This window comes from Lycium ferocissimum, chromosome 3, assembly GCF_029784015.1.
Source record: "Lycium ferocissimum isolate CSIRO_LF1 chromosome 3, AGI_CSIRO_Lferr_CH_V1, whole genome shotgun sequence".
Lineage (NCBI taxonomy): Eukaryota > Viridiplantae > Streptophyta > Magnoliopsida > Solanales > Solanaceae > Lycium > Lycium ferocissimum.
The window spans coordinates 67639099-67653535 of record NC_081344.1 but is presented as its reverse complement, the minus strand read 5'-3'; the positions used below and the strand labels follow the sequence as shown (position 1 = coordinate 67653535).

At 34.5% G+C, this 14437-nt stretch overlaps 2 protein-coding genes across 7 annotated transcripts; one reads left to right on the top strand and one right to left on the bottom strand.

The window, feature by feature from the left end:
- The first annotated feature begins 3029 nt into the window (after positions 1–3029).
- Positions 3030–6348, top strand: LOC132050497 (probable serine/threonine-protein kinase PBL7). Its single transcript, XM_059441763.1, has 6 exons — positions 3030–3735; positions 4290–4547; positions 4633–4805; positions 5110–5189; positions 5303–5450; positions 5619–6348. The coding sequence occupies exons 1-6, from the start codon at positions 3171–3173 to the stop codon at positions 5955–5957; spliced, it is 1563 nt and encodes a 520-aa protein (XP_059297746.1). The 5' UTR covers positions 3030–3170; the 3' UTR covers positions 5958–6348.
- Positions 6349–7001: 653 nt separating this feature from the next.
- On the bottom strand, positions 7002–12963 carry LOC132050496 (polcalcin Nic t 2). Of its 6 annotated transcripts, none has more exons than XM_059441759.1 (4): positions 12653–12811; positions 12427–12543; positions 10408–11567; positions 7002–10278 (listed from the first exon to the last, which is right to left on the bottom strand). In XM_059441759.1, exon 4 carries the CDS (start codon positions 7632–7634, stop codon positions 7374–7376), a length of 261 nt encoding a protein of 86 aa, XP_059297742.1. In that variant the 5' UTR covers positions 7635–10278; positions 10408–11567; positions 12427–12543; positions 12653–12811; the 3' UTR covers positions 7002–7373. The 6 variants fall into 6 exon arrangements, 4 of the variants coding, with proteins under 4 accessions (XP_059297742.1, XP_059297743.1, XP_059297741.1 ...); XM_059441760.1 differs by having other exon boundaries at positions 10408–11532; XR_009413433.1 differs by having other exon boundaries at positions 7649–10278; positions 10408–10562; positions 11410–12543; positions 12653–12963.
- Positions 12964–14437: the final 1474 nt, after the last annotated feature.

Sequence of the window (14437 nt, the reverse complement as noted above, 5' to 3'; positions counted from 1 at the left end):
TTTCCTATATCTAAATTCCATTTAGTTAAATGGGAGAGAAAGAAGGTTTCCTTGTTGTGACAATGCTATTGTAAAGAAAGAACTATGGATATCAAGCTCTAAGATCTTACTGAAAAATAAGAAATTGTAATATTGAATAATACATGAGCATATTTGGACCCTTTTCCTTAATTTTATCGTACTTGATTACTTAATATTCATTCAGTAGATAAAAAAAATACTCATTATGCAATTTATCATAATTACTGACGTAATTTAAACTCTTAACACTTATCGGGGCATAAATATTATTTATTCGCGTGTATGATGAAGCTGGAGATTCTATGCATGACATCTTTATTAAAACAGAAAAAGAGAAGCTTGAATTTTTCAGGAAAGAGAAATTAACTTGGAGAAGTTAATTATGCCCAGAGCGAAATTGATATTGCTATAGCCGAAGAAATTAACTTAACGAAATTGATATTGCTATAGAGAAGTCAAAGTTGATCAAAGAACACTTCTCCGGCATCGTGTATTGGAGGAGGAGCAATCAAATTTTAAAAGGGAAATATACCAAAATTTAATTGATAGTCTGATTGTTAGACGAACATAGATATAGTTGATGGGGGTATGCCCTTTGACTTTATTCATCAAAAATATTAAAGTTAGAGCGACAATGCTGTCTATTGGTATATTTAACTTTGTAATTTATAACTAATTTAAATATTTTTCAAATATGTATGCGTATTAATATTAATTATGTTTGACATATATTATGTAAAAAAAAAGTAAGATGAAATTCACGTGCAACTCACGTGCAGAGAGACTAGTAAATATAAACATGCGACATGATGAGATTGGAGTTGTAAGTTGCCACTTAGTGATTGTACCTTCGCACCGCATTAGTTTCGGTGTGATGTTCAAATTTAACCAAAATCTTTAATTCGAAAATCTTTCCTTCGATCTTTTTCGTCATCCTCTCCGGTGTACACTGAAACACTCTTAACTCTAAAGAAATGAAAAAGAAACACAAAAGATAAACAACCAAAATAAAATAAAATATACCCAATATAATCCCACTAGGTGAGATGCGGGAGAGTAGAGTGTACGCAAACTTTACCTCTACCTTGTAAAGATAGAGAAAATGTTCCGATAGATCCTCGGCTCAAGAAAGATGAAAAGACATCAGTACTAAAAGACAATAAAAACAACAAGATAATAAGATAAACAGAATTCAATTAAACAAGCAGGTAACCCTAGAGATCTAAGGATAAGTAGATGTAAAAAAGCTACTAGTACTCCTGGCAGGGAAAAAGGATCCACGCAGTAACCTTCTAACCCTCCACCCCGATACTCGATATTCATGGAGATATTAAAATCCTACTAAGTAAATTGTCTCAATAAATTGTCACAACACGAATGTTTCATTATGTTTGTAATTTGTAATTCGATATGTATCACAACCAACTTTTACTTTTAAAATTATATTATAGGGGTACCTGAAGAACCTGGTTACAGAGTATTCACCATATTGGTTTATTAGTGGCCCAAACTCCAGTCTTCTGACGACAAAAGAGGTGCCACCTCAACTGCAAAGAAGGGTAGTTGGGGAATGACTGGGCTACCAAACTACGTTCATCATCTTTTCTGATTCTTAATTAATTAGTGCTTAATAATTTGATAGTCTCTGTCAGCCCCCAATTGCCCTTTTGCTTCACATTTTTACTCCTTGTCCCACAATCTCTGTCCCCACTCAAGCTGGTTCTTTAAATATGTTCACACTTTGATTAAGCTTTTCTTCAGCGATTTCATTTCGATACTCACTACTAAAAGTGTGGCAGCATTAATGAAATTCCTTAAACGCTTAACTAAACGTCTCGACTTTGAAATCTAAAAATGAAAAAACAAATTTTTAATGGGCCTATCGACATAAATTTGAACTAATCAAATCAACGAATTCTGTGCTTATCAAAAACTATGGAATTTTTCCAAATATTAAATTGTTAAAACAAAAAAGTCAATATCCAAAAGACCAAGCATCCCTCTGTTTTTTGTCAAAATGCAGTCTCTCCTACTCCCTTAGCCCATTATGAAGAAATCGTCTTCTTGTGGGTAAAGCTTGTCTTATGGGTTTTGTCTTATTTTAGGTCAGGTAGCGTCTCACTCTTTCCTCTCTCTTGCATTTCTCACCATTTCTCCAAAATTTCTTTAGAAGTAGTGGATGGACGTGTAAGAACTTTGATATTAAAGTTTTTAAAAATTTAATAAAGGCGACTCTGTACGGCCTTGAATTCGAGACCTTTAATTAACGATGAGTACCTATCACTTTACCACAGCCTTTGCTGACAAAATTTGCATATTTGATAACTAGTATATGGAGTGTATATCATTTTTGTTTCGAAACTCACTGACCTAACTGATTTAGACTCTCGTTCTACGAGGACTTGCTACTATAAGTTTCTCAATTCCTAGTTTGTGTTTCAATTTATGTGAAATGTTCGGAACACGAAAGATCAAAATACTTGATTTTTGATATAAATTTGAGTATAGTTCTTCAAAAAAAATTAAATAAAATTTACATATTTAATATCTAGACAAAAAATACTCCCTCCGGTCCTTGTTATATTTTTTTTACACGTTTCTTAAGAAAACATTAATTAAAAAGATAATTTGACCAATTTATCCTTGTTTATTCTTTGATCTCAATTAATACTACTCTCTTTTTCACCAAAATGATCTCTCTTCACATTTATTGAGTAAGAGTTAAGTTGGAAACTAAGTAGTGGTCGTGAAAATCAAATATTATTCACTTTGTTTGGAATTTTGAAGTTGTGTTTAGTTATAGTTATTGCAAAGATTATTGGTTATTTAATTATACAGAAAGTAAAAAAAGAGATTTTAAGTGTTTTTCAAATTCAAAATATTGATTATTTAAATGTATTAAAAAAAAAGCTTTTAAGTGTTTTTTCAAATTCAAAAGGAATATTCATGGCCAAACATTATTTTCACAATTTCCTTTATAAATTCCATCTCATTGTCCAAGACTCTATTTCTTTCTCTATCCAGGAATTTAATTCTCTCCTCTCCTTCAAGCAAAGTTGCTCGCTCTCTCTCTTTATTTATTCTTTCTTTCTGTTAGTTTCTTGGTTTTCGTGTAGCTTTTTGAGATCCAATTCACGAAAAGAGAAAAAATGGGGTATTCCCCAAGTAGTTGTACTGACTCTCTAGACCCTCATCACAAGTCTTCAAACACTCAAACTTTAACCACTAACACTGATCATCACTATGAGCTAAAAATCAAGTCTTTAATCTACAAAATGATTTGGGATTTGGGTTTAGCCTGTATTATCCCACCTCGAAGACGTCGAATAGCTATCAAGAATCAAAATGAAGATAAAAATGGCAAGAATTCAGTTCATTTGGAGCATAATAAAGCTTGGTTATTAGCAGAAGCTGGAGGTTGTGGTGGTCCAGAGTTGAGTAATGCTGATCCACATTCAGCTCATTCCTCTTTTAGGTTCACTTTATGTACTCAAGTTGAAGTTGATCAGTCAATGAATGTGAATCATGGTCGTACTTCTAATTCTGCTACTGTGTTGATGGTGAATTTGGATAGTGGTTTGACTGATCCTAAGTTGAAAGAGATGAAATGGAGGAAAGTTGAGTCTTTAGAGAGGAATATTTCTCCCGTTGTGAACTCATTGATTAGGTTCAGCTATAATGAGATTGCTTCTGCTACTAGAAATTTTTCTAAAGGTACGGTCAATTTCATGATTTTTTCTTTCTTGGGATAATTACATTTTTGGAACTCTAAAACATAATAGCCGGTAAATGTATATGTTTTCTATATTAAGTATAACAATACATACCCAATTTGTGCGACACTTTTTTGCTTTTCAAGAGTCAAACAAGAAATTTTTTGAATGCGGTTTGTTGGTATGCCCTTTAGATACTTTAAATTGTTAATATTTGTGACTTATAGTACTTTTATGCAGTTTCTAAATATATAAATTATTTTTCAAAATCGTAAAGATTGTATTCACGGTCAAAATAAAGAATTTTCACTCTCGAAATATGAACTATGTCACATAAATTGAGCCGGAGGGGTATAATATACATACAATACGCATAAATAGACATATAGTATACATAATCAGTGTATAGGTTTTGGCTAGCCCCAGTAATTAATTTTGGCCGATAGGCCAAAAATGAAAAAGCCCTTTATTTTTTGCCATTCATCTGTTTCAATTGTGTTTCTTGAATTGGATTTTTGTGATGTGTTTTGATTTATGTTTCTTGAATTTGGATAGGTAGAGTTTTGGGAAGAGGAGCCTTGAGCTATGTTTTCAGAGGAAGAGTGGGATTTTTGAGGACTACAGTTGCGATTAAGCGTTTAGATATGGAGGATGAGGAGTCTCCAAAGGCTTTTTGTAGAGAATTGATGATTGCTAGTTCTCTTCATAACCCATACATTGTTCCTCTTGTGGGTTTTTGCATTGATCCAGAGGAGGGTTTATTTCTGGTGTATAAATATGTATCTGGTGGAAGTTTAGAGCGGTATTTGCACGGTAAAAATATTTCTTGCTTTCCTTTACTTTTTAATTTGATGTACGGTATTTAAGTTGGATTTAAATTTAGTCAATTACTTGACAGGGAAGAAGAGGGGAGGTAAAGGTGGTCCAGCACTAACATGGTGTGCTAGGTATAAGGTGGCTGTTGGCATTGCAGAGTCAATTGGGTACTTGCATAATGGGACAGAGAGGTGTGTCGTTCACAGGGACATCAAGCCCTCAAACATTCTTCTTTCATCCAAGAAGACACCCAAGGTAATGAAAAGGACATCGTATAAAAATCTCAATTAGGTTGTTGTCAATATCTTAGGTGGATCTACTAGCCAACAGTAATATTTTTAATAATGTTGGTTTTTGGGCCCGCTCGCTCGCAGCTCGACTATTCCACCATTACTGAGCGATTCTATCATAAATGCTTAGGTAGATGGGAAGAAAATCACCTTCTTTTATTTTGTCTCGGCCGGGATGTAAATCTTAATCTACTATGATTTTCACCCTAAAACCCTTGGATACTACTAGTCAGTTGTGCTATATGCTAATTGTTGGTTGACCTATGCAGTTGTGTGACTTTGGCTTAGCTACATGGACTCCTGCACCTTCAGTACCTTTCCTTTGCAAAACTGTTAAAGGAACATTTGGGTATGATTTCTATCTGGAGAAACTCTTTAGCATAACAATGACTAAGTTCCTGATGTTGCTTAACAACAAAAAAATTTCCTACATTTTACCAGGGTTTGAAACTAAACTTGCAGGTACTTAGCTCCAGAATATTTTCAGCATGGTAAAGTTTCTGATAAAACTGATGTTTATGCTTTTGGAGTTGTCCTGTTGGAGCTATTAACTGGACGGAAGCCAATAGAAGCGAAAAGAGGACCAGGAGAAGAAAACTTGGTTTTGTGGGTATGTGGTTGCCTCATATTTATCTTCAATTTGGCCTTATTTTGATATCTAAGTCTCTGTTACTTCCCTATCCTTCTTTAGATTTTCCTTCAAAATTTAGAAGATGTTAAATTGGGCATTACCAACTTTCTATGCAGATTTTTAAATTTTGATGTTTCTCCTGTTCAGGCAAAGCCACTACTACAGCAAAATGTTCTTGAAAAGGTTCTTGATCCAAGACTTAAATTTCCTCGAAAGAATTTGCACCAAATATCTCGGATGGTTCAAGCAGCAGCAGCATGCATACACAGTGAAGAATCTCGAAGGCCTGACATTGATGAGATCATTGACATGTTGAGAGGCAGAGAATCTGATTCCATCAACAGGAAGAATAATATTTTGCCCAGTAACGGCTGTATAATTGATTACAACCAATCGCAGCAGACTAGAAGTGAAATGAAGAGTCATTTAGCTTTGGCAATGCTAGGAGTTACAGAGTTTGACGACGATGACCTTTATCGTTGTTGAACAAAAGGGTGAATCTTAATTTTTTATCCTTGCTTTGGCATTCCCTCATTCAACTTGAAAGGAAAAAGTGTAGTGTGACAATAACTGGTAAGCTCTTTAACGTGTAGATAAAAGTGCCTAATTTAATAATTCTGTGTTTGTACATACTGGTTTCTTGCCCAACTCTGAGGAAAAAATATGGATTTTCTTTTTTCCAAGATTAGAGAAGAAACATTCTACCAGATTTAACCTCTTTTCTTGTTTGCAACTTGCAAGTTAATCTTTCCTTTGGACTTTCTAAATGCCTTGTATTTTGGCTATCTTAGGCAGGCCCATAGTCAGCCTACTTTAGATATGTAATTCTGTATTACTACTTGGTGAGTGAAAGAGTAAATTGGTGGGCAGTTCTTATTATTTCCTTTGATGTTTTTCTTTCTTCTTATTATCTGCTTTCACCTCCAAGAAAACTTTGTCCCACACTACCTTTTTTCAGTACCATTCAGGTTAAAAATACAGGAGCAGTATCCCACAATCCACAGTAGGTCACCAAATTCTAAATCACGCAATATGCAAAATTGGTTTATCCAAATCTCTTTAACTATTAAACTTTCTCGCGTTAGGCAAACATTTTAAATATGCTCTTTCAGTTCAAAACTCACAATGTCTAAATATTGCATTTATCCCTGTATGTGTGCGCGTTGGAAGGAAAAAAAAAAAAAAGTAGAAAAGAAGAGAGATTCTCATCCATATATCCAATTCGATATCATATTCCCTCATGCCTATTCTCTACTCATCGTGCACAAATACGTCATTCTTTATTAAAACAACGACAGAAGTTGATCGATCCAATTTAGGTTAGATAATTAAGACAGAATGGTTCAGAAAGTGCAAACATTATGCCATGCCCAACGAACAAAATTCAGGTCAACTTGCAATTATATGGCACGGAAGAAACCAAGACAGCTCAACCCTCACATGGGACCCAAACAATAAATCCAAATATAAGATTAGACAAACTTGTTGCTGCACGCTGTCACAAATCACAATAGGAGGGAAAGAGGATGAAAAAACAACGACAAATTTTGTTGTATACCACACAAATTAAATGAAAAAAGATACATACAGTCCACCTCAATATGATGTAAGCAAAATGGAGGTTACAGTTTAACTAAAAATTAAACGGTTTCTTTAACAAGAAAAAAAGACGGGAGAAATTCTTGATGGACCGATATCGACTTTAACTTCTATACCCTGACTGAATAAAAGAATCTTCACACTATCATATTGCCTAAACAAAACTACAAGTAACCACCCATTAAATGAGAAAAAATAATCAGGAAAATAAGGCAAATACCTACTACATGTTAAAATACACTAATAGACAGTGCATATAAATTAAATCCATAACAAAATGGTGAGATATATTCAAAGAGGAAACTAGAAAATTTTAGCAACGTCCCTAATCAAGCCTCGGTTGGCTCGAGCAAAATCTGTGAACTCTTGAAAGGAAATGAAACCATCTTTATCAGTGTCAATTTCATCCATCATATACTTAACTTCTTCAGGAGTAACAGAACCCAGGGCCTGCAAGGTCTCTCCAAGTTCTGATGCAGAGATTTGTCCATCACCATTTGCATCAAAACGCTTGAAGATTCGTTCTCGATCAGCTATGTCTTGTGGATCTTCAGCCTCAGCCATTCTTTAACTATTGTTTTTTATTTACAAATCTTTTCTAATGAATATGGCAAAGTTTGTTGTTCTTTGTGATTAGTCTAATTTTCAGTCACTTAGATCCAAGAAAATGACTTATTTTGGAGTTATAAAGGGGGAGATCTCTAATAAAGTATGGATACCCTTAGCCTTAGGACATGGACGTTTTGTGGATAAACTCTAAAAGGGTCTAGAGAGAGAGAGAGAGAGAGATAGCCATCCATAATCAAAGATCATTAACGGAAATAACAAATTCATAATTGAGATACTTGAGGGACCAATTAAAGAAATTGTATCTGAAACCAAGAATTAGGATTACTTTCAAATACAACAATGTACCAAAGTGATGAATAATGTGCATCCATACGTGGTCAGTTATTATAACATTTTGTGCTGGAGCTGTTTTCATCCTATAATAATTCAGACTCATAAATCATAACTAGTAGTATTAAACAGGCTATACTGTCATCTTGAATCATAAAAAGAGAGGACAAACCCCAAATGAAAGCCAAGTTGAATTTGTGCATCTAAATTAGTTAAAAGTTTCCAATATTTGATTAATAAGCATAGTTGCATCAAACAATAAAGGGAAAAATAATTAACGCATATCATAAAAAACACTCAAGCGCTATTGCTCCTCTCTCATGCTTTTAAAATGACATGTTGAACATTTCCTATCTCAATAACTTCTCATTGTTAAATGTATCGAGATTTAATCCACCAAACATCATATAATAATGGGTTAAGGGTAAAAAAACACACCTCAAGTATCACCTTTTTTTGAGTTTCTTACCTGAACTATCAGATGTGAGAGTTTTCTACCTAAACTATCATGAGTTAGTTTGCAAAACACAACTGAACTATCACTTATTCACTTTTCGTACCTAAACTATCACCAACTAGCTTGCAAAATACACCTCAACTATCAGTTTTGAGGTGTGTTTTGCAAACTAGTTGTTAATAATTTAGGTAGGAAACTCTCACATCGGAAACTCAAAAAAAGTTGATACTTGAACTGTGTTTTTTAATACAGGCTAGGTATAACATTTTCTTTAATGGATATGAAGCAATTCCTAGATCAGCGCAAACCTCTCCAAATTCATTGCAAGAGTTAAACTATATGATGAAAATCCACAATTATTCCTATTCATATGCTTTCAAATGAGCGTACTGGCACCTAATTGACGTGGCTAGTTTTTTTCTTGTGCCAGCAACTTTTGCCTTAAGTTTTGAAGCCTTTGCCAATATATTATGATCAGATATGTGCCGAACTGGTCGATCATAGTATATATTCTATATCTAATTTGCTTAAAAACAGTTGGCCTGACAAAACGGGTTCCATTGAATCATTTGCTTGTATGGTGGTCCACCCTTTAGTACTTAGTTTGCAAGATAATTGTGCCAAATATTAATCTTTTAGCTGTTTTCTACCGCTAGATCGTACAAGCAAATTAATTATTTTCGTACCTAATTATAAGAAGTTTCAATCTTAGAGTAGAATATACACATCTACACTCAAATAATCTTATGTCGTTCAATCTTCTACGTCCTGAATAAGCAGATTCTAATGCACACAAGAAACAGAATCTAGCAGGTGAAAGAAGCATTTCACACGCCAGGTACTTAAGAGATAATAGAGAAGGTGAAGGAGTTAATAAGGGAAGTGACTACTCAACAAACAAAAGAAAAGAAAGTATAATGGAGCACTAATTGTGACAATATTCCAATTTCCAGCTACACAAGCATCTCTAGCACCCGTTGTATCCACAGAATCCACCTTTAAAACCTTAACTCGTCCACTTAATTCCTGTTTTTCATGATTCATGCAATTTCAGATGACTAGAAATCTTAGGAAGGTGATTACTGGCATGACCACTGACCAGTGCTTCAGTAAAAAAATTTGCCCCAAAGATGCACATAATTCTTAATGTTCTTACAATTGTTACCATGTAGTTTAATCCTATTTGAGCAAGATGTTGTCAAACAAGCTGAAAATTTGAAATATAAATTATTTATCAAAAACTCTGAATAGTCAAGCAGAAGGAGAAAAATAAGCCTCAAATAACCTCTAACGGGCTTTCCAAGAAATAGCCGTTAATTTGCATCCTCATTATGGTTGACAAAAGAAAACCGAATTAGGCATTATAGCCCTGTTTTAATCTAGTGAATAATATTGAATGTTGTCGGAGTATTGACTAAGGCAATAATAATTCAAGGAATGAGAACCAAGTGTACTAGTGATTGATCAATATGCTTTGGAATTTGGATAAATTTTATGGTCTCGCAAAAAAAAAAAAAATGGTTCAAAAGCTACAGTTATACCAACCAGGAAGGACTACACTGTGATAATCTTCAAGTCTGATACATGATTACTGAACCTTTTGTTGACACACATCAACAGCTTGTGAAGAGAGGAAACATTAAAATCAGGTTAACATACAACAAGGAAGAACAAACTGACACGCATGCAGAGTGCAGACTAATAATTAAGAATGAGTTTTACCAGAAATTAGAAGCTCACCTTGGCGTAATATTGGCAACCTTCTGGACCTTCAGTGCCGAGAAGTAACCAGAGATTCGGGCGGTACAACTTATGAACATCAGCATCATCATATTTGGTGATCCCAGGTAACTGAAACATCAGGGGGGCCATATTCATTTAAAAGTACAATACTTTTAACTGAAACTCTCCTTCCAACATTAACTACAAACATTGCTATTAACAAGTCATGTTTCACATTGGAGACTTGGGAACAAATACCTTATCAGCAGTTCCCCATATGCTAAGCATGCCTTTTCTAGCACTTTCTGCAGATGGCCATGCAGTGAAGCCTCAAATTGAGATCATAGGACAATATGAGCTGATTTGCATGGTTCTGAAATTAAACATATGGAACCATAACGAAAAAATTTTGCCTGCCAGAGTATAGTTTGCATCACCTATCACAATCGAGTAGTCTAGCCAAAGATACATAGAATAAATATACATCTTCGCAATAGCAGACGAATAGAGAAGTCTTAATAGTTAAGAATCTCCACGAGAAGCAAAGCTATCTGGGTAGAAATACATTTCGTAGTTTGGATGAAACGCATAAAATCATGCTTTTGTAACTCCACCACAAATTGCTCACTTGATGCAGTGATGGACATGACATTTTAGCAATAAGGAGATGACTGATGCATACAAAGACAGTTTACAGTTTAGAGCAGAAGAATTTGCACTGTTAGAACAGAAGAAGGCCTATTCTTGTACAGATACTATATATGCAAAAGCTATAAAGTCAGCTTTAGAAATAGTCTATTTTTTTTTTTAAGTTGACATGCATTTACGCTATTTAGGTGTTGTATTACCTTAGTAATAGGGGTAATTTTGGGTAGTGTATGTTTCATAAATGAATACTTCAGATCCATGAATTAGGGATAATGAAATTGCAAGAATGTGTCATAGTTTCCAATCATGTGAATGGTCTTGGTACTTCTAAACTCTCCTGATGACTAAGATAGTTATAGGAGCCAGATTATAAACAGAACAAGTTAATGATAACAAACAGAGTTAATCATAAACTTGTGCTTAAACCAAAAGAATGAGGGCTGACAATGTATGAGTAGTCAAGCTAGAAGTCCCACACATGCCTGATTTAAATGCTATGTCTATGTACACTTGTGAACCGTGGGGAGCTGTCCTGTATATCAGCTTAGTTCTCTAATTAAGGATCAATACCTAAAGTTCAGAAAGACTAAAGAAAAAAATGCAATATTTTACCTCCCAATGAAAGTTGACGGACCACAAAGACGAGATATTCAGACGATGATATCCCACTTGAGGTGGGAATAAAATCAACGAGCATTTCTTCAAAGCACACAACACAACAAGGGCAGATTCATCCTGTAATGGCCCATTATCATTTGGCAATGCTCTTCCTTAAATAAATACGGTCGAATAAGTAAGTATAAATACACATAGAATCGACAAGATTTAATAGATAATCGAAACAATCACACCGGGAACTTTTCCATGACATATGCACATCAAAAACAGTCAAAAGAGAGTTCAAATATTATAGATCATGACTGTAAATGAGAATGGTAAGCATGAAGAAGTCAACATAAAAGTCATTTCTACCCGTTATGATCCATATGTATTTTCGCTTCCGGCTTATGATCTAACAACACCTTGCAAAATTCAAAGTTATAACACAAACCATTTTATTTCTTTTTTTTTTTTTTTTTTTCCGCCCACCACTCCGTAACATGTTTGCCGTTTTCCTGCTATTTCATTAACTACAATTCCATCATTTTTCTTTTCCCCCAATTTTACCTGTTCATTATCCTGTTTCATATCTGATAATTCCATATGCCTAGATATTAATATCGAACTTCCAGTGAACTTTCAATTACTCATCAACTAGATGCTCTTATGATAAAACTCCGACTTGCAAGTCACGGGCACCATAGATGGTCAAGGGGTGGTGGGTCACTTGTTTTTGTTGGACTAAACTGATATTGTTCACTTTGGACTTATCCCCGTGGTTTTTCTAAAGGCCTCACACCATTAACAATCTAACATAAGTAGCTATTTTTTCTTTTCAGCTATCAATATGTTACTTTTTTCACACACCCAACAGTTTTCTCTACTTCCATCAGGAAGTCATTCTACTCATGTTTAACTTGTTTTTCAGAAGAAAATATTTTGATCAATCAAACATGAAAAAATTAAAAAATATTTTCTGAAAAATGTTATCCTCCATATGAAACACACTCTAACAGTGTACTTAATTACACACAAATTAAGTTAATTTCTGAAGAGAATATTCCACTGAAGCAAAAGGCAAAAGAATGAATAGCCATGAATTGTTATCACAAAGCTTGAAGTTGAAGAGATAGTGGAAACTTGGACCTGATAAAGTTACAGTGGCAGCCAATGTCAGAATTGATTAACAGAAAGGAAATATTCGAGCGTCAAGAATCGGATGAATCATGGGAATTTGGAATTTGACACTATATACCTAATTTTCTGAAGAGTTGAGCAGTTACTGTAGATGGGAAATGGAAGAGTAACAAACTGTAGCAGGGGAAAAAGCTGAGTGGGAAAATTTGTAGTACTCTAATTTGTCTCCCCATGGACGGCAACAGACCAGCCAAACCCCTGTTCATTCGCTAGTCAGTAAAAAGTTAGGAGATTTATTTTGTACCTCACATAACTTAAGCCTTTTAATTTCACAAATCGGTGAATTCAAAGGAATAAGTTGTACAATGAGATTTCTTTTTATTTCATCAATTAATAGACCCAAATTTTATACTTTTAAGTTCACTAATTTCTGAAGTAGAACCTCACACACTTTATTTTTGGTCAAATGAAAATATTTTATTTAACTAGTAAGCAAATATGTACAGCTAACTTTGGACTTAGCTAGATTCTTCAAAAATAGCCTAAAATAACATTAAAAAGCTCTAAGTGGCCAGTCTGTTATAAACTCAGACTGTCCTTATATCTATGTAAACTCATGTTTAGGTATAGTGCCCAATTACTATGTTTTGCCCCACAATGTGTCTTCTCAATCCAAAGTTGATAGACAATTGCTGAGAAGAGAAAACTAAGTATAGAATTTCTTGGTTTATTGTTCTTCACCTTCTTTGCCAACCAACCTACTTCATTGTGCCAGGTACCAATAATTTTGTACATATTTAGAATATCCACAGTGGCAGAAGAGGTGATCATGAGTCTCAATTATTGCATTTTCACAGAAAACAGAGTCTGTCATCACTTGAATGCCCCATTTGCTTAATTTGTCAGCTGTTGAGAGCCTTTGATGCATTCATTACTATAAAATCTCTATTTTCCCATTGATTTCCCACTGAAAAATGTTCAGTGGCTATCTCCCCCTGGATGTCGGTGGGAAAAACTTAAATAATAGTGTTTTCACACGGAAAGTATGAAGTTTCCCAGCGTTTCAGTGGAAACATGTTTCTCATATGAAGTTTCCTAGCATTTCATGCGTTTTCCCAGTGAGCTGGTTCGGTGAGAATGAGGTAGGAAAATCATGCTTTATAACATAAATTTCCTAACGATTGTCGATGAGAAAAATAACTTTTTCTAGTAGTGATTGCCAACCACAATATGAATTTGGTGCCTAGTAATAGGTCCATGAAGCAAGATTTCCAATCCACCTTGGGATATAGGGGAAGCAGCATCCCATAACCTCACACAACTTATAACAGTTATGTGAGGCATAGAGTAAATTTTTTCTAATTTACATATATTATTCCCTCCTTTTCAATTGACATGACTAGCGGCAGGTACTTGCTCAAGTTGGTCAGCCTGGAAATTAAGCATACTTAGTGGGGACAAAATCAATTGACGAGTATATTAGCTAAAGCAGAGCGTGTTATGTAGTTCCTCCTGTGTTTCTATACCCATCGTGTAGGCAGACACTTTAAGAACTTATTTTGCTAAGGTTATAATTGCAGATAGTATTCTGTACAACTAGTTAGTAAATAATTCTTCCAATACTCTTGCAAGTGCTTCTAGCCGAGGGCGGATCTACCCGAGCACCTCGGCAAAAAATTACACCGTATATATAAGGTATTTTTTCATTGTTTATGTACATATATAGATTTTGAACGCCCTAAATACAAGAAAAGAGGTTGGTTCAGTGGTCTAGGGCGTTCAAAATTCACTTTGAGGATCCAAGTTCAAATTCCGGTCACTATATTTTTATTTTTTGAACCCCATCAATGAAAATTCTAGATCCGTCATTGCTTCTATCACTTCTACTTGTAATGATGCATAT

What these genes read in the sequence shown, in the direction of transcription:
- LOC132050497 (XM_059441763.1), top strand. Translation starts at nt 3,171, where the DNA reads ATGGGGTATTCCCCAAGTAGTTGTACTGACTCTCTAGACCCTCATCAC. An exon ending in CATCCAAGAAGACACCCAAG is followed by an intron (nt 4,806 to 5,109) that starts GTAATGAAAAGG and finishes TGACCTATGCAG; the next exon opens with TTGTGTGACTTTGGCTTAGC. An exon ending in ACTGTTAAAGGAACATTTGG is followed by an intron (nt 5,190 to 5,302) that starts GTATGATTTCTA and finishes CTAAACTTGCAG; the next exon opens with GTACTTAGCTCCAGAATATT.
- LOC132050496 (XM_059441758.1), bottom strand. Translation starts at nt 7,634, where the DNA reads ATGGCTGAGGCTGAAGATCCACAAGACATAGCTGATCGAGAACGAATC.